Raw genomic sequence first — 19,442 nt, forward strand, 5'->3', positions numbered from 1 at the left:
TGGATAGCCCAGGCAAGCCTGATCTCATCAAGATAAGAACACAAAAGAAGCCATGTTGGATTAGGCCAGTGGCCCATCCAGTCCAACACTCTGTGTCACACAGTGGCCAAAAAAACCCCAGACGCCATCAGAAGGTCCATCAGTGGGGCCAGGACACTAGAAGCCCTCCCACCGTGCCTCCTCAAGCACCAAGAATACAGAGCATCACTGCCCCAGACAGAGTTCCAACAATACGCTGTACTGATGGACATCTGCTGTATATATTTATCCAGTCCCCTCTTGAAGTTGTCTATGCTTGCAGCCACCACCACCTCCTGTGGCAGTGAATTCCATGGGTTAATTAAGATCTGGGAAGCTAGGCAGGGTCAGTTCTGGCAAGTACTTGGATGGGAGACCTTGGGATACCAGAAGTCAGGAGGGCAGGGGCAGGCTTTATGCAACCACCTCTCTCAATACCCTCCAGGCCCCCAGGAAGGGTCGGCCATCAGAAGTGGCCAGGACTTCCAGGTGCTCACACGTGCACATAAGGACATGCATATTAAAAATACAAAAATACCCCCCGCCCAATCCCCGATGTTGTGCATTCTGCTTGTGTGGTGGTGGCAGAGCCAGTGTGTGCATCTGGGTGGTTTGGTTGTGCTGTTCTTTTTTTATTGCTCTGACTGGCAGAAGCTCTCCAGATGCCCAAGTGGAGGCCTTTTTTTGCATCACCTGCTATCTGATCCTTTCGCCTGGTGTTGCCAGCCATTAAACCTGGAAACTGCTGCATATGTAGCAGATACTTTAGCTGTAGCACTGAGCCAAGGACCCCCGCTCCTCCTTATATTACATAGTGATTAACATACTGAGATCCCCCCTTTCACTTTTGTAAGGGGAGCTGTGTGAAAACATATTCCAAGAGGTTCCAGAGAAACAGGGCCATTTAGAACCAGGGTAGTAGAGCAATGCCTGGTAAAAATTCAGTAGCTGACAAAGAAAAGGAGGGAAAACAAACGCAAGCCTAAAATATATCAGACTGTTCAAGGGGTCAATCTAACTTAAATGTAAATATTATCAAATCTATCTATCCATCCATCTATTATCTATCTGTCATCTTTCCTGTCTATCATCTCTCTCTCTCTCCCTCTCTATATCTTTATGGTGTCCACAGTAGCAAATATGAAAAGATTAAAACAGGTGGTCTGAAGATCACACACTTCCAAGGACAGCAACATGAGCTTGAAATAAACTTCAGTCATTTTACATACATAGTTGATGATTTCACATCCACAGTTGAATATATCAAATGACCAATAAAACCACACGTGTTTTGGCCTCTAGGGCTGGCCAAGCTGCAGCTCGAGAGCCACATGTGACTCTTTCACACGTATTGTGTGGCTCTCGAAGCCCTCACTGCCTTATTGGCTGGCTTGGAGAAAGCATTTAAAGTTAAAGTTGCTTTCTTTCCACCTCTCCCTCCTCAGTCCCCTGTCTTCCTTCCTCCTTCCCTCCCTCATCTGACATACATATGAAGCTGCCTTCTACTGAATCAGACCCTTGGTCCATCAAAGTCAGTATTGTCTTCTCAGACTGGCAGCGGCTCTCCAGGGTCTCATACTGAGGTTTGCCTATTTGCCTGGACCCTTTTTTGGAGATGCCGGGGACTGAACCTGGGACCTTCTGCTTCCCAAGCAGATGCTCTACCACTGAGCCACCATCCCTCCATCCCATACGTGTCTTGCGGCTCTCAAACATCTGGTGTTTATTCTGTGTGTCTCTTACATTAAGCAAATTTGGGCACCCCTGTCCTAGGGCCTTCCTCAGTGGTCAATTAATACTATGATAAAAACACACACACATCCAGAAGCAAATATATATAGCTTGAAGCCAGGTGTTGTTTTCTCTCATGCTGTGCAGTTGCTGAATGTTTATGGCATAAGCCATGGGTAGCTTCTCACGGTAACTAAACATGCACAGCAAAATCTCCAATGATTAAAAATCTCAGCCGCCCTGAGCCCATAAGGGGAGGGCGGGATACAAATCTGATTAAATAAATAAAAATAAATAAATAATAACCCGATAAGCAACTTCTCAGGTCTCTGGATTATGTGATATCAACCAAGAATTACAATACAGCTCAAAAGCCCCAGCGTTCCTCGCGATAAACCCCTGCCTGTTTAAATGCCATTGAAAACCCACCCAGCAAGGCTTCCCCAGGCTGGGCAGGGAAACTGACAGCCTCCGAGATGTCCTTCCCCAGCAGGGGCCGGTGGTGGGGAGCTGCTCCGGGAAAGGAGACCCAAAGGGCCGAGGCAGACTTCAGAGAGGGAATGACCGTCAAGCGGTATCAGGAAGAACTCAGCAGCTGCAGGGGATGGCAAAGGGAGAGGCAGTCCTTGTGCTTAACACAAGATCACACGCGTGCGATTGAATTCGTTTATTTATACTTTAAATTTTATGACTTGCCCAATCCCTGAGCACGCAGCGCTCCAGGCGTTGTACAGCAAAAGTTAAGAATATCAACACAACATTGGTAAAATTGATAAACCAGTCATTCCTGTATCATGAAATAATCTCCAGACGGTGTCGCTGTTTTAGTCTTAAACCTGCTCTGGACTGCGTTGCCGTATCGTGGGCACGGCCAGGAGGAGCGAAAAAGATGGAAGAAAGCAGGAGGGAGCCGACTGCGATGGACACCGTCGCTGCCCTCAACGAAAAGCCTGGCAGAACATCTCTGCCTGCCTTACAAGCCCTGTGGGATTGTATGAAGTCCCACCGGGACCTGGTGCTGTCTGGCAGAGAGCTTCACCAGGTTGGAGCCAGGGCCAAAAAAGCTCTGGCTCTCGTTGAAGACAACCGTATGTCTTGGGGCCGGGGATCGCTAGTAGGTTGTTCTCGGTGGAGCATGATGCTCTTTGGGGGACGTACCAGAGGAGGCGGTCCCAAAAATGCTCCCTTAAAGCTGTGGAGTCTTGTGAGCAAAAATTCTGCCTCGTGAGCGACTGTCATTAAAGTTGTGAGCTACTGCACAAATTACCTTGCTCTGGGGCTGTTTTTCCTGAACGAAGACAAAAAATGTGTGAGCCGAAAGCTAAAAAAACTGCGAGCTAGCTCACACTAACTTAGCTTAGAGGGGACACTGGTCCCAGACTGCTTCGAAGGCCTTAAAGGTCAGCACCAAAACCTTGAACCTGACTCGGTACTCCAGTGGGAGCCAGTGTAGCTGATGCAGCACAGGTTGTATACGTGCCATCTGTGTCTTAACGCAATCATGAGCTGCCTTAAATGCCCTAGTTGTGACGGCGGAGGGTAGAGAGCCTTTTAATGCCTGCTTTGAAACGGTGCAGCAGAGTGATGGAGCGCTTGTGATACATTCAGCCGGCACAGCCTGCAGACCTCCAAGTGAAAGTGTTGGAAGGGCACATTAAAATAGACAGGGCCTTTTTTTGTAGCAGGAACTTCTTTGCACATTAGGCCACACCCCCTGATGTAGCCAATGCCCCTGGAGCTTACAGTAGGCCCTGTACAGAGTCCTGCAAACTCTTGGAGGATTGGCTACATCAGGGGTGTGTGGCCTATGAACATGAACATATGAAGCTGCCTTATACTGAATCCCTTGGTCCATCAAAGTCAATATTGTCTTCTCAGACTGGCAGCAGCTCTCCAGGGTCTCAAGCTGAGGTTTTTCACACCTATTTGCCTGGACCCTTTTTTGGAGATGCCAGGGATTGAACCTGGGACCTTCTGCTTACCAAGCAGATGCTCTACCACTGAGCCACTGTCCTTCCCCTAGTATATGCCTAATATGCAAAGGAGTTCCTGCTACAAAAAAGCCCTGAAAATGGAGCATCGAAAAGACGACTCCTCTCGATGCTGCATCTCTGTATTGCGATAGCAGACGCAAAGCTGCTTTTGAAGTTTCCTTTCGCGTTTGCTGAGAAGGCTGAGTCACCCTCTCCTTCTGTCCCCTCTAGGAGGAGCGTGAGAAGCGCCGTCTGGAGCAGCTCAGTCGGAAGAAAGAGCTTCAGCGCCTGCTGGAAGAGGAGGATGCCACGTTGAAGGGGAAGTCGCCTAAGCCGCTAGTCCCCAATAAGGTCACCCGAGCCCAGATCGATGAAACCCTCCGGAAAGACCAGAAGGAGAATGGGGAGGCCGGTGAGCTCTCACTGTACTTGGGATTCCCAATGCGCTCAGTTGTAAGGGCAGGAAGGGCTAGGCCCTGTTTCTCCCCGCAGTAGGCGATTGTGTTACCAGTGGCCACCATGGGCTGTGCAAAATCTTCCAACAGCTTTCCACTGGCCTGTGCTCCAAGGGGCTCCGGGAAGTGTATATGGCCACCCAAGCCCCCGCCACATCTCCCTCCATATTTAAACTATCTTACTGTTCCTAGCAATCGCTGCACATGTATGCTAGCTAGACTGAATGCTTTGCCTGCAGCCGAGTTGAAGGGGCGACTTGCTAATATTCCATTCATTGGGCATCTCCGTCGTCATACCTCTGCCATGCTTGAGACCATTGATCGTGTTTTGTTGTCCCACGGCCGGTGGTGTTCATGGGAAAGAACTTTGGATGTGCTCCCTTTGGAGCCATTGCCAACTTGCCATTGGGCTGCAGGCAGTTTCTTTTTCATTGACTGGCATTAGTCCTGCAGTTATGCAATCTGTGACCAAATTCTGCTCAGTTGTTTGTTAAATTAAATTTACGGATCACCCAATCTCGGCACTCCTTTGCTTATTAGGCTACACTCCCCTGATGTAGCCCATCCTCCAAAAGCTTACAGGGTTCTTCTTACAGGGCCTGCTGTAAGCTCCAGGAGGACTGGTTACATAGGGGTGAGTGGCCCAATATGCAAAGGAGTTCCTGCTACAAAAAAAAAGCCTTGAGTAAATCTAAGAGAGTCAGATGGCGAATTTTCACAATTTTCTATTCCGGACTCCAGCTGCCTCATAGGTGGTGTTGGGGGGAGGAACAGAGCAGCCTGGAGAAGAGGAGGGGGGTGCCAGCCACAATGGAAACCGTTGTTGTCCTCTACATATGAACATATGAAGATGCCTTATACTGAATCAGACCCTTGGTCCATCAAAGTCAGCATTGTCTACTCAGACTGGCAGCGACTCTCCAGGGTCTCAAGCTGAGGTTTTTCACACCTTTTTGCCTGGACCCTTTTTTTTGGAGATGCCGGGGATTGAACCTGGGACCTTCTGCTTACCAAGCAGATGCTCTACCACTGAGCCACCGTCCCTCCCCTCCTACAAAAAGCCTGGTGGAACATTTCTGTCTTACAGGCCTTGTGGAATTGCATAAGGCCGTGGAGGGCCCTGATGGTATTCGGCAGAGAGTTCTACCAGGTTGGGGCCAGGACTGAAAAGGCTCTGGCCCTGGTCGAGGACAGCCGGACAAGTGTTCTGTCTAAGCTGAGTTAGTGTGAGCTAACTCACTGTTTTTAAGCCTCTGGTTCAAACATTTTTGTCCTAGCTCAGGAAGGATGGCCCCAGAGCAAAGTAATCTATGCAACAGAAGATATTGGATTTATATCCCACCCTTCACTCTGAACCTCAGAGTCTCAGAGTGGCTCACAATCTCCTTTACCTTCCACCCCCCCTCCACAACAGACACCTTGCGAGGGAGGTGGGGCTGAGAGAGCTCTCCCAGAAGATGCCCTTTTAAGGATAGTTCTGTGAGAGCTGTGGCTGACCCAAGGCCATTCCAGCAGCTGCAAGAGGAGGAGGGGGGAATCAAATGACTCTCTCACAACTTGAATGCCAGGAGTTCACCAAGTAGAATTTTTGTTCACAAGACTCCACAGCTTAGAGGGTGTATTGAGCCGGACATCTTTGGGATCACCAGGAAATTGCTATCCAAGGAGCATAGCGCTCTCTCAGGGACATACCAGAGGAGATGGTCCCATAGATACCTTGGTCCCCAGGGCTGGCCCTAGACGGTCTGGCATCTTAGGCAAGGCTGACTTCTGCTCCCCACAGTAACATCACCAAGTCACATGGGGACACCCAATTCGGTGCCCCCAGAATGCTGGCACCCTAGGCAGTCACCTAGTTTCCCTCGTGGCAGGCCCGGTCCTGTTGGTCCCTGACCACTTAAGGCCTTGAAGATCAATACCAAAACCGTGAACCTGACTTGGTACTCCATTGGAAGCCAGTGCAGCACAGACTGTGCCGTCTATGATGTTGAGAAGTTCTGCTGCTAAGTATTAACGTGACAATATTGCAGTTTTACTAGTGACATAATCTCTTCTCAGCATTCTGTGATGGTTATTGGTGTTTGCGCTGGGATGGCTCAAGACCTCCAATCAAAGGAGCTTTATCGTTAATAAAGGGAAAGAATTTGGCCCGCGACCCACATGCATCGGCTTAAATAAGCCTCTCAGGCAACCCCCGGTCCCTTTTCTTGAGAAATACCAATCCAAGATGCTTATGCGGAGTCAGGGAGTTAGGTTAGGAGCAGGAATTGAATTACTAATGTGATTGAATGCTGGCTATGGGATTTGTTCCCCAGTTATGCTCAGAGAGCAGCCTGAATAGTCTAGCTTAGCTCAAACCCATCGGAAGCTAAGCAGGGTTAGAATCATAGACTCTAGAGTTGGAAGGGACCTCCAGGGCCATCTAGTCCAACCCCCTGCACAATGCAGGAAACTCACAAACCTCTCCCCCTAAATTCACAGGATGTTCGTTGCTGTCAGATGGCCATCTAGACCCCCACCCCCCGAGGAAGCCTGTTCCGCTGAGGAACCGCTCTAACGGCCGGGAAGTTCTTCCTAATGTTGAGCTGGAAACTCTTCTGATTGAACTTCAACCCACTGGTTCTGGTTCGACCTTCCGGGGCCACAGAAAACAATTCCACCCCGTCCTCAACATGATCACAGCTTGTACTGGATGGGAGACCCCCAAGGAAGATGGGGGTTGCTGTGCAGATGGAGGCAGCGGCCAGCCACCTCTGCTCGTCTCTTGCCTGGAACGGCCCTCAGATGAGGTTGCCTGGAGTCAGTTGTGGCTTGGCAGCGCTTCATCTTCTGGCCCAGCCTAGGTGGCCCAGGGTAGCCCAGTCTCTTCAGATCTCAAGAGGCTCAGTAGGGTCAGCCCTGGTTAGGACTGGGATGGGAGACGACCGAGGGCGTTCGGGGTCGCTGCGCAGAGGCCGGCAATGGCAACACCCCTTCTGAAAACCTTGAAAACCCTACAGGGTCACCAGCTGAATTGCAAAAAATGTAAAAATGAACATATGAAGCTGCCTTATACTGAATCAGACCCCTGGTCCATCAAAGTCAGTATTGACTACTCAGACTGGCAGTGGCTCTCCAGGGTCTCAAGCTGAGGTTTTTCACGCCTATTTGCCTAGACCCTTTTTTGGAGATGCCAGAGACTGAACCTGGGACCTTCTGCTTCCCAAGCAGATGCTCTATCACTGAGCCACCGTCCCTCCCCAAATGTTTGGTGAGTGTGTGACAACAGACTCCTCTCTAGAGCTCTGCGGTTTGCCAGTGCCTGAATAGAAAACGTTCTGAGGAGAGCATATTGAGTTCCCAGAAGGTAGAAATATCTGGGGTTGGCGTGGGGGTGGTGGCCTGATATGCAAATGAGTTCCTGCTGGGCTTTTTCTACCCCAAAAAAGCGCCCTGAAAATGAACTCATAGCCGCAAGATGTAGCGACAGCCCCTGGCTTGGTGGCAGAAGGGACTGTCAAGCCGCAGCTGACTTGGTAACCCCCGGTAGGGTTTTTAAGGCACGAGACATTCAGAGATGGCCTGCCGTTGTCTGCCCTTGCAGAGCAACCCTGCTCTTATTTGGGGGTCTCCCATGCAAATGCTAGCCAGGGCTGAGCCCCTGCTTACCTTCTGAGATGAACAGAGGTAGTTTGCCATTGCCTGTCTCTGCGTAATGATCCTGGGCTTCCTTGGTGGTCTCCCATCCAACTACTAGCCAGGGTTGACCTCGCTTAGCTTCTGAGGTCTGACAAGATCGAGCTAGCCGGCGCCATCCAGATCAGGGCGGTGGTTTGCCGTTGCCTGCCTTTTCAGAGCAACCCTGGACTTCCTTGGTGGTCTCCCATCTAAATAACTAACTGGGGCCAACCCTACTTAGTTCCCGATGAGATCAGGCCCGCCTGGGCCTTCCAGGTCAGGGCGCCATTGGCCTAAGTTCCTTCAAAAGGGTTTGAACAACTGCGTGAAGAAGAAAGAGGTCCACGGGCGGTACCGAGGGGTGGAACTCCAGCAGGAGCTCCTTTGCATATTAGGCCACACACCCTTGATTAGCCAATCCTTCAAAAGCTCTTTTTTGTAAGCTCTTGGAGGATTGGCTACATCGTATGGCCTAATATGCAAAGGAGCCATACAATGGCTACATTGTATGGCCTAATATGCAAAGGAGCTCCTGCATAGGTCCCAGTGGGACCTATGTTAGCTTAACGAACCCCCACTTTCTGAGGAAGACTGCCTTTTGGGGCATAAAAAAACCATGAGACATAATACATAATATGCAAAGGAGCTATACAATGGCTACATTGTATGGCCTAATATGCATTGTATGGCCTAATATGCAAAGGAGCTCCTGCTAGAATTCCACCCCGGTGGGACCTACGTTAGCTTAATGAACCCCCACTTTCTGAGGAAGACTGCCTTTGGGGGCATAAAAAAACCATGAGACGCCTCACGGTTGTCCCCGTTGGGGCATCCGGTTGATTACCGTGAGACACCCAACGAGATGGAGCCTTCCGAGTCGGATCTTAATGCAACTGCTCTTAACGCAAACAGAACCATGAATGAATGCTGCAGTGCTTTATTTCTCCCCACCCCCACCCCCCCAGTGGAAAAACAGAAGAGCCACCTTGAGGTGCCCTTGGAGGAGAACATCAACAGGAGGGTGCTGGATGAAGGAGCCGTGGAGGCCCGGACCATAGAAGATGCCATTGCCGTGCTCAGGTACACCCAACGGGGCTGAATGTTGTTTCCCCAAGGGAAGGGTCCGTGTGTCCATGTTCAGAAGTGCATCATTCCTCAGAGGCTTCAGAAGCCTGGGTGTTTAATTTATTTATCTGTGTTGTTTACTGTCCACCATTCTCACAGGGGCTCTGGGCAGGGATTGCACATCGTAAATCAGTCCAGTCAACAAAATGGGGCATCCAGTAACCAAGGCAGTTGGATTTTAGAGCCACCAGAAAGAACTAAAGCACAGGTAGCCAAACCGTGGCTCGGGAGCCGCACGTGGCTCTTCCACACATATTGAGGGGCTGTCGGAGCCCCTACCTCCCTGTTGGCTGGCTCGGAGAGGGCAGTTCTCTCTTTAAATCACTTCTCCAAGCCAAACCAGCTGGTGGCTTGGGGGAATGCGTTTAAAGTTAAAGTTGCTTTCTTTCCACCTCTCCCTCCCTCTCCACCTCCCTCCCTCCCTCGTCCCAAAAATCTGACGTTTATTCTGTGTGGATCTTACATTAAGCAAGTTTGGCCACCCCTGAACTGAAGCGCAGTGTAGCTCTTCGCACGACACATTAAGCAGCGTAGAAATTACATGAACAGGATTTTGCTTACAGTAAACTTTAAACAGCAACATAGAGCACAGTGCTTGATCGTTTATCCAAGGAAGGTGCTGAAACGGGTTTTGTGCAAGGCCAGCCCTGTGTATGACCTGCACAGAAAAGCCCATTTGAATAATTCAGTTTTGCACAGTTTGCAAAAAGAAAAAACCCAGGAGAGGGCAGCTTTCTGAACCTCCTCGGGCAGGCCCACTTTACAAGGGCAGGGCAGTTGTTGCCTATTTGTAGGTTGGCACCTGCAGAAACAGGCCCGGCATGGTCAAGATGGCCAGGTAGACAGCAGCCTAGGGGCACCCCCTCCCTCTCCCTGCAGCCGCCTACGGGGAAGGCTGAGCCACCGGCACAGATGAAACTGGCTGGCGGCAAGAGGCAGCATGGCAGGAAGGGAGCACCACACCAGCCTCTTCCTGTTAGCTCCTGGCTCCTTTCCACTGCCGTTCTGCCTCTTCCTTTTCTCTCCGGGTTTCTCCCTACCACTGCGCCACCTCTTCCTGTTTGCCTGCCTGTGTCAGGAGCCAGGAGCGAATGAACAGGAAGAGCCGGGAGTGAACAGGAACGGGAACAGTGGGGTGGCACGGTGAGGTGGCAGGCGTGCTCCAGTGCATCAATTGGGGCCTGCTGCTGCTGCACTTGGAGGGAGAAGGGAGTGTGGCCGGCGGGGGGTGGGTGGGGGGCGCACCTTGCCTGGGCAGAAGCCCCAGCTGACTTGAGTGAAGTTAGCGTGAGGGGGCGGGGGGGAGGTCCCACAAATAAGAGGGGCCAAGGGTTGGAGTGTCCAGAAGGATGTTCTAGAAAGTCATGGGCTGAAAGACTTAACCTGAACTGAGCAGCTGCCAGAATGCCCTCCCCAATACAAAAGCTGACATTCCCAGCAAGGCTTTCATCCTATCCTGTGTAGAGCAGCCTCCCGCAGGCCCTATATCAAGGTCGAGCTGGGCCAAACCTGTAGCAGAGGCCACTGCAGAAAGCTTGCAACTAATGACAAAGTGCCACTTGGGTTTCGAGCAGCTGCCTGGCATACAGAAGGTTCAGTCCCCAAAATTGCCTGTTAAAGGATCACGGCTGGATCACGGGAAAAGCAATTTTTCTCCAGGCCAGTTTGGTCAGGAAGAAGATGATATTGGATTTACATCCTGCCCTCCACTCCGAATCTCAGAGTCTCAGAGCAGCTCACAATCTCCTTTCCCTTCCTCCCCCACAACAGACACCCTGTGAGGTGGGTGGGGCTGGAGAGGGCTCTCACAGCAGCTGCCCTTTCAAGGACAACCTCTGCCAGACCTATGGCTGACCCAAGGCCATTCCAGCAGGTGCAAGTGAAGGAGTGGGGAATCAAACCCGGTTCTCCCAGATAAGAGTCCACACACTTAACCACTACACCAAACTGGCTCTCCAGGGATACTGGAGGTTTTTTGCCATCTTCCGGGCTTGGAGCAGGGGTCACTCTGTGTGTGTTTGGGGGTGGGGGGGTTGGTATTTGTGAATTTCCTGCATTGTGCAGGGGGTTGGACTAGATGACCCTGGAGATCCCTTCCAGCTCTATGATGTGAATTAGCCACTCGAGAGGAGTCAGGTCAGGAGGGGTGGGGGACTGGGATGTCAGCAGGAAGACACTGGCCAGATACCCATTAAGCAGAGTTTCCTTCTCTTCTCCCTTCCCCAAACAGCGTCGCCGACGACGACCTGGACCGCCACCCCGAGCGCCGGATGAAAGCCGCCTTCGCCACATTTGAGGAGGCAAACCTTCCCCGTCTCAAGCAGGAGAACCCCAACATGCGCCTCTCCCAGCTCAAGCAGCTGCTCAAGAAGGAGTGGATGCGATCCCCCGAAAACCCCATGAACCAGAGGCACACGGCCTACAACAGCCAGAAATGAGACTCAGGGAGGGAGCGGGGCAGGCAAGCGTGTGCAGGAGAGGGAGCCTCCGTGCCTCCTCTCCCTCAAGACCCCACCCAAATATCTCCAAGGACCACAGATGCTGCTCTGACGGCCCTCCTCGCTCCACTTTTAAGGATCTAAAAGGTGCAACTAATTCCCCCCCCCCTTTTTTTTCTCCCTCTCTCTGAGCCCCTTGCTTTGTCGATTTTCCCTCTCCCCTCCTGGAGCTCCCCATTAAAGCAAAGAGGGTTTTCCATCTCCACAGGCCTTCCAGAGCTTCTTGGGGTGCAGAGTCCGGTTGATTTCATTAACAACTGAGCCAAACATGCTGTGCCCCACCCCCCCCCCCCCCCCCGGACTGGCAGGGAGCAGATTCTATAAAAAGAGGCTTCTTGGATAGACACACACACACACACCCCGGTCCAAGAAGATAACTGTTCAAAGCTTGGGCCGCTTTGTTAAAAACCAGCTTGCACCAAGCCTGTGAGGCAGCTCTGACATCTGCCTTGCTTTGAATATTGGCAGCCCTTCTCCTTTGAAGGTGCAGGGGCCCCCTCCGCAAACACCAAAGGAAAACAGTCACTCATTCTCACTGGGTTGTCCCCCTCCCGTCAGGGCCACGCCTGCGCAGAACGCGAGCGGCAGGCTGGCGCGATTGAGCTTTCCTCTGTACAAACGACACGATTCCCTCGCATTAGAAAACTAGCATTTCAGGGGCTGAAAGTCGGCTTGGAGCCCTTTTCCTTGACCTGCTGGGTTTGGGCGAGGAAGGAGTTTTGACAGCACTTCTATACGAGAACGTTCCTTGAACGCAGGAAGCTCGGAGCCTTTCCCCCAGATTAGCTTTCTTTTCTCCAGGGATGATGGCCATTATTTTTGATGGAGCGTTTAGCCCTGAGAGCCCACCCGTCGTCTGAAGCGATACAGCTCAGACCCAGGTTGACTGCCACAGGGAGAATTCGGATAATGGATCACAAAGATCTGCTTCTTGCACTTAGCAGGAATCGGCACGCCCTTGTTCCAGCAGACCCAGTTCTGGTGAAACCCTTCCAGCATTTCACAGTTAGGGGAGAGATTCCACGGTTAGGGGAAGATCCCCGAGTCTTCCTGTACCTCTTGCATTAGCGAGAAGGTGCCTTGTGCCAGACTAAAACCCTAGCAGAACCGATCTGTGGGATCCAACCTTTAGACAGCACCTTCTCCCAGAAGACCCTTTGCTCAGCCCTGCTGAAGAAAGAGAATCCGGGACCCCCGACGCAACAGGTTGCTGTGCCACCCCATGGTTAGTCTGAGAGATTCGATTCTGGCCTTGCTAAGAGAGCCCCATTCTTAAGGCTGCACCGGAGCTTGCAGGGCCCCCGACTGGAGCGTCTGCCTGGTTCTTCCTGTTGCTTGTACCCCAGTCCCTCTACCAAACGTGGGTTCCCGCTGAGCTTCTCCATACCTTTCGGCACTGTCGCACCAAGTCGCTGTAGCGGACACCGCTTATGCATTGTACTGCCACCGCAACCCCCCCTTCCTGTCTTTACACAGACAGCCCTCCTTGCAGGCACACAAGAGCCTGCGCTGGGATTCTCCCTCCGTCTGCCACACTGGCTCACGCCCCAGCGGCTTCCAGCGAAGCGCGCCTCGTCAGCTAGGGATGTCGGCAAAGGTGGAGCCGCGGCCCCCCCCCCCTCCCCAGAGCCCACCCTGTCGATTCGCTCTTCCTCTCCTGCTGCAGCGATGACGCAGCCGAGTCGGGTCGCCTTCCTCGGGGATCGGGCGGCGGCGGATTTTCCGTGGCAGAGCTGCAAGCCCGTCGGCAGGGAATCCCAGCCCTGTGCGTGTTTGTCTCTCTTTGTTTCTAAAATTGCTTCACTTTCCTTTAGCCCAGTTGAGCTCTTTGTGCTGCCCCAGCGCGCATCCCCCTCCCCCCTTTCGGGGTCCCTTGCCAGCTACAGAAATCAATGCTGGTGGGGCAAGATTGAAGCCTCACACCGGTGCACACCGGTGCTGGGGAGGGTGCCGTTCCTGAGAGCCGCCTTCCGCAAGGTTTCCCGTCCTTTTCCGTCCCCACTCCTATCCACCTTCTCTTTTCGCAGCTCCCTTCCTCTGTGGCTCCATACAGCCCTTGCAAGAGTCATTCATCCTTCGGTGTTCGGTGGTCTCTCGGACTACAGGAGGGGAAGTCGCCGGACTTGAGACTCCCTTCTGTGCGTGAGAATTCTGATTTCCGCCAGTGGAGACAAAAGGGGAGCTGTCTTGCTCTCTTTTGTGCCCCCCCCCACCATCTCACCTTGCCAATTCCTGGGCAGTTGGCAATGCCCAGGAGCCATCCCTGGCCCCACCCACAGCCTCCCTTGTCTTCAAACCAAGCCTCCACCTCCCCTCCCTTCTTTCCATGCTTCCCTTTGGCCCCTTGTGCAGCACTGGGTGTTATCTCTGGCAGATGGCAAAAATTCAACAGCCCTTCCTGGGCATTTTGTTCCAGCACTGAAGAGTGTGGGATTGGGGTGGGGGTGTGGCAGGATAGCGCTGCTTTGGAGCACTTCTGCCTTGCTCATCCTGCCCCCCCCCCCTCCTCAAATCAGAGAGGGATTACGGAGCAATGAAATTGGTGCAGCCTGATCCTTTTTGGCCTCGAGGGTTGCAAGAGATTAGCATGTCTTTTCTTTTTGTGCGTGCTCCCTCCGCTCCCTGACTCTTCAGCACACGCACACCCCGCACCCCTGCCAGTTTTCGCGTCGCCAGAATAGAATCGGGTTGCCTGCAGTGAAACTCAAAAAGCCATAATTACGCCTTCCCAGTCGGCGTGACTTTTCCAAGACGCTCGTAGAAAGGAGCCCGCGCGCACACGCACACCCCCTCGCCGCAATTAAGTCGGCTCTGCTTGACGGCATAGCTGGGAAAAGGCACAAGCCGACACACGCTGCACACACACACACACATTCTGGCTTCAGGAGTATTCTTTCAAAGTCTTTGCTTTCGGAAGACAAGGCTTCTGGATGCTTGGAAGGCTTATCCAGTGGGAAGCGAGGCTGCCAAAAGCTGATGCCAGCTCGAACGCCCACTCGGGTGGTATCTCTTTTAAATGAAGATCAGGCTGTTCAAATGTGCTCCCATCTGACCCTGAACAAAACAGAGAGCATCTCTCTCCCCACCACCACCACTGAATCCGCCTGGATTCACTCCCACCCCATAGGGGGGAAGGACGTGTCTGCCTTTAAATGGATTCGACCCATCTTGTAAACCCTCTCTAAGGAATAAAGTATTTGAACTGTGCCATCTTCTGTGTCTTTTCTCTGGCCTTTTAGAAGCGGGCACCTGCTCGTCCGAGCTTTGGCCCTAACGATACGGTGAGAAACTGCCTAGGAACAATCCATGGGAGCACTTGAAGGGCTCCTCTCGCGGGCACTTGCCATGGCAACCGTTTTCTCTCCAAGGGTCAAGCGAGGGAGAGGAAGGAGAGATCAGATTCTGCAAGTTTGCAGTTGAAATCGGGTGTGCATAGCATGGATTGGCTAGTAGTTGTGTCCTCAATTGGCCACACACACACACACCACTTCCTGCTGAGGAACTTGACAACTTTAAAAATGTGGGATTCCGCGGCTGCCCCCCCCCCCAAAAAAAAATTCAATTGAATTGAACACATGTAAAAGTTTATCCTTTTTGTTAAAGACAGACTTGGGGTTCAAATGTCCACTTGGCTATGAACCTCAGTGGGTAGTGTTGGGCCAACCTCTTGCTCAGCCCCCATACCTTCTTTGCAGGGTGCTTGCAAGTCCAAAGTAGAGAACAGAAAAGCATGTAATGTGATAGACGATAGGCTGAATGGGAGGCACAGGAAGTTGGGGGGGGGGGGCAAGACCTACAACTAAATCAGCATTGGAATTGCATGGCAGGTCCTTCGCTCTGTCAGAAGGAAGCCAACCAAGGATTCCCTGTGGAAGGAATGATCTATGGCCTCTCTTGTTTCCCCTGACCCAGACAGCCCAAACCAGCTTAATTGAGTCAGATCTCAGAAGCTAAGCAGTTTGGAGGATACCGAGTGGTTTGTGTTTGGATGGGAGACCACCAAGGAAGCCCAGGGTCTCTACGTGGAGGCAGGCAATGGCAAACCACCTCAAAGGTCTCTTGCCTTGAGAAGCCCAGGGAATTAACATTAATTGACCGTGTCTTGACGGCTGAAACCGAAAACCTCCTGTTTGGAGCATTTTGTCTATGCGCAGCGCAGCCGTAGGTAAGGAGACAGACCCTTCTGGGAAGAGAAGGGCTTGCTGCAGAGGAGAAGCAGAGGCTCGGTGGCAGAACATCTGCTTTGCAGGGAGGAGATCCCAAATACGAATATGTTAAAAGACCTTTCTCTGCCTGAGACCTGAGGCAACAGCTGCGAGTCACAAGTAGACAGTACAGAACCAGATGGCCCCGAGCGCTGAGTCAATGTCAGGCAGCTTCAAAGAGTGTTTTTTAAAAATCTTGTTTTAAAGAAACCAAATGCACTTCCTTTCATCGGCTGCAATCATCCCTGTACAGAGTACCCGTTCAAATATCCCAGCTGAGCGCAAGTCAAACCAGCCACCGACCATTTTGAAATACATTTTTTTAAAAAAAGAAAAATTGCAAAGGAGAAATCAAGAATCTGGTTTGCAGTCTCCAGGATGCCTTTCCATCCACCGTCCAGCCAGGCAGGGATCCTGTCAATTCCGGGACTCGGAGATTCTCCCTCCTCCTCGCCTGGCTGATTGCAGGCGGCTCACCTGCCTGGCAGATCAGCAGAAGTTGGAGGGGGGGGAGTTTAATGCGGACAGAATGGGAAGCATTTGTTAGCTAAGCGTTTTTCCTCTTAGGCGAGCCCTTGCGAGAGATGTCCCTGCTCCGCTGCCTGTCCTCCGCGGGTCTCCTGCAGAAAGGAAAGCAAAGCTTGGGCGATTGAAATGGTAGAAACCGTTGGCAGATCACCAAGAGACACTGGAGCCTTTTGAGAAGCGCTCCCCGAGGCTCTCTTTACAGGTGCCCTTGTGGGGAAAAGAGGCCAAGTCTTGCTTGGGGAAGAGAGCCGGGGGCACGGGGGTTGCCTGCTTCTCCTTTGTCATCCATGGCTTTCAGAGGGAGGTGGCTGGTTGGGTTATTCCATACCTAGAGCCTCCATTTGTAGAGATAGTCTGTCTCCGAACACAGGGGGGGATGGAATATCCTTCCTTGGAATGGCCGGGCTCTTGCACTTGTCTGAGAGCATTTGGCTTCTAGAGACAGACCATAGAAGACCCTCCATGTTCAAGATCAGCAGGGCTTTTTTTGAGCAGGAATGCAGTTCTGGCTGATTTGGTGTCAGGGGATGTGACCTAATATGCAAATGAGTTCCTGCTGGGCTTTTTCTACCTAAAAAGCCCTGTGTGAAACAATGGTGGTTAGGGGTGTGGCCTAGTATGAGAGCCAATTTGGTGTGGTGAAGTGCACAGACTCTTTATCTGGGAGAACCGGGTTTGATTCCCCACTCCTCCACTTGCAGCTGCTGGAATGGCCTTGGGTCAGCAATAGCTCTGGCAGAGGTGTCCTTGAAAGGGCAACTTCTGGGAGAGCTCTCTCAGCCCCACCCACCTCACAGGGTGTCTGTTGTGTGGGGGGGGGGCGGTAAAGGAGATTGTGACCACCCTGAGATTTATAGTGAACGACAGGATATAAATCCAGTATCTTCAATCTTCTTCAAATAAGTTCCTGCTGAGCTTTTTCTATGAAAAAAATCCCTTATAATCAGTATATCTCTAGAAGCAATTGTTGACTTGCTGTCTTTGCATCCTTTTTGCGGCCTTCGCAGAAGCATCTGGCTGGCTGCTGTTAGTCCATCATCCCGTTTCCATATTTTTATGAAACCTCCCCACCCCTTCTGGAGCTCAAGGCCACAAAATGAGCCACGCAACATGTGTGAAAGAGCCACAATTTGGCCACCCCTGATTTAGTATGCAGCACACATTAATCCAACATTCAATACTTAAACATTGTGCACAGATCTTTATAAAGGATCTCCTTGGTGGCTCTGACTCAACACCCATAGGGAGGGAGTCGGTTCAGAACGCCAAGGAACAAGGACAAAATCGCACATTAAGTACCTTTTCCCATCCATAGGAGCGAATGTAACAGTCAATTCTCAGAGGAGCATCTGACAGAACCCCAACCGCTATCCTACAGTGAGGCATGAACTTTGACTTCGTTAAAACAATTTCTGTGAGGGCAAGAGGCCCCGTTGCTTCAAATAACAATAACAATCTGTATATTACCAGCGGTGCTCTCTGTGTCAAGGGGGGAACCATGGAGACACACAGATATTATGGCTTCAAGGCTGAAACTAAAAGAAGTCGACAGTTCTTCTAGAGCAGACTGTACTGACAGAACAGGCCAGGCTTGAGAGAGACGCAAAGCCTTCTGGGGAACAGAACCAAACAGAGGGGCATAATCTAGTTCAGAACTTGATAGAACTGTCCTGGCTCTTTTATGATTCCATCACAAAAGGTTACTTGGGGTGGACTATAAACTGAGCGGACAGCCTTTTTTAGTTTGGCTCTGCTCCTCTTAGGCTTGCCAATCCCCAGTTGGGGGCAGGGGATTCCCCCGGTTTGGAGGCCCTCCCCCCACTCCAGGATCATCAGAAAGCAGTAGTGGGAGGGAAATGTCTGCTGGGCACTCCATAATCCTTGTTGGAGACCAATTCCTATAGAATAAAATGGAGAATTGATCTGTGGGTATCTGGGGCTCTGGGGGGAGGCGCTGTTTTTTAAATTTGAATTTATTTTTAAAATTTAATTCACTTCAGTTTTTGGATTTATATCCCGCCTTAACCTGCAAGTGGGCTCAGGGCAGCTTACAACGGTAAAATCAAACAAAATTAAAATAATATCATAAAACAGGCATTACATGATGAGGTAGGTACAAAATGAGATGGAGGCATGAAATTCTCAGCATAGCATTTGGTGCCTCTCTTCAAAACCTTCCCCAAGTTTCAAAAAGATTGCACCGGGGGTCCAATTCTATGAGCCCCAAAAAGAAGGTGCCCCTATCCTTCCTTATTTCCAAATGGGAGAGAAGTCATTTAAAAGGAGTATGGTCCCTATAAATGTGATGGCCAGAGCTCCCTTTGGAGTTCAGTCATTCTTGTCACACCCTTGCTCCTGGCTCCACCCCCAATATCTTCTGGCTCCACCCCCAAAGTCCCCAGATATTTCTTGAGTAAGACTTGGCAACCCTGGCTCCTGTGCCTTTTCCTTGCTGGAGCTAGATTGAGGGATAGAGATGCTCTGTGTCCGTGTCTTGAGCTGCTGCACAGGAGAAGAAGAAGATATTGGATTTATATCCCACCTTCCACTCCGAAGAGTCTCAGAGCGGCTCACAATCTCCTTTACCTTCCTCCCCCACAACAAACACCCTGTGAGGTGGGTGGGGCTGGAGAGGGCTCTCACAGCAGCTGCCCTTTCAAGGACAACCTCTGCCAGGGCTATGGCTGACCCAAGGCCATTCCAGCAGGTGCAAGTGGAGGAGTGGGGAATCAAACCCGGTTCTCCCAGATGGGAGTCCGCACACTTAACCACTACACCAAACTGGCTCTCCATGAGCAGGGTCCAGCAGTAAAGTTGCCTCCAGAGCCCTTGCAAGGAAACTGCCTTCCAGGGGCCTTTCCCTTTCCACCCATCCACCAGCCAAAGCCATCCAGAATGGAAGCTTCTGATGGGCAGTAGGTTCAGGACGGACAAAAGGAAAGACTGCATTCCATAGAGAGCGAGTCAAATGTGGTATCTGCTGCCAGAGGATGAAGGCAGGCATCGACAGCTTTAAAAGGGGATTAGCAGGGCTTTTTCTTGTAGCCTTTGCTACAAGGCCACACCACTCTGATGTAGCCAATCCCCCAAGAGCTTATTAGGCTCTTAGTACAGGGCCTACAGTAAGCTCCAGGAGGATTGGCTACATCAGAGGTGTGTGGCCTAATATGCAAAGGAGTTCCTGCTACAAAAAAAAGCCCTGGGGATTACGGTAGATAGATTCAAGGAGGATAAATATATCAGTGACTACTT

At 51.4% G+C, this 19,442-nt stretch overlaps 1 protein-coding gene across 1 annotated transcript in view; it reads left to right on the forward strand.

Moving 5' to 3' along the window:
• Positions 1–11,437, forward strand: part of CCDC124 (coiled-coil domain containing 124) — a 34,403-nt gene extending 22,966 nt beyond the window's left edge. The window contains exons 3-5 of the mRNA XM_060233403.1: positions 3,954–4,134; positions 8,800–8,909; positions 11,188–11,437. Coding sequence (XP_060089386.1) covers positions 3,954–4,134; positions 8,800–8,909; positions 11,188–11,397 — 501 coding nt within the window. The 3' untranslated portion in view covers positions 11,398–11,437. The remainder of the gene's footprint in view (positions 1–3,953; positions 4,135–8,799; positions 8,910–11,187) is intronic.
• Positions 11,438–19,442: the final 8,005 nt, after the last annotated feature.

Source organism: Heteronotia binoei, chromosome 2 (assembly GCF_032191835.1).
Source record: "Heteronotia binoei isolate CCM8104 ecotype False Entrance Well chromosome 2, APGP_CSIRO_Hbin_v1, whole genome shotgun sequence".
Taxonomy (NCBI): Eukaryota; Metazoa; Chordata; class Lepidosauria; order Squamata; family Gekkonidae; genus Heteronotia; species Heteronotia binoei.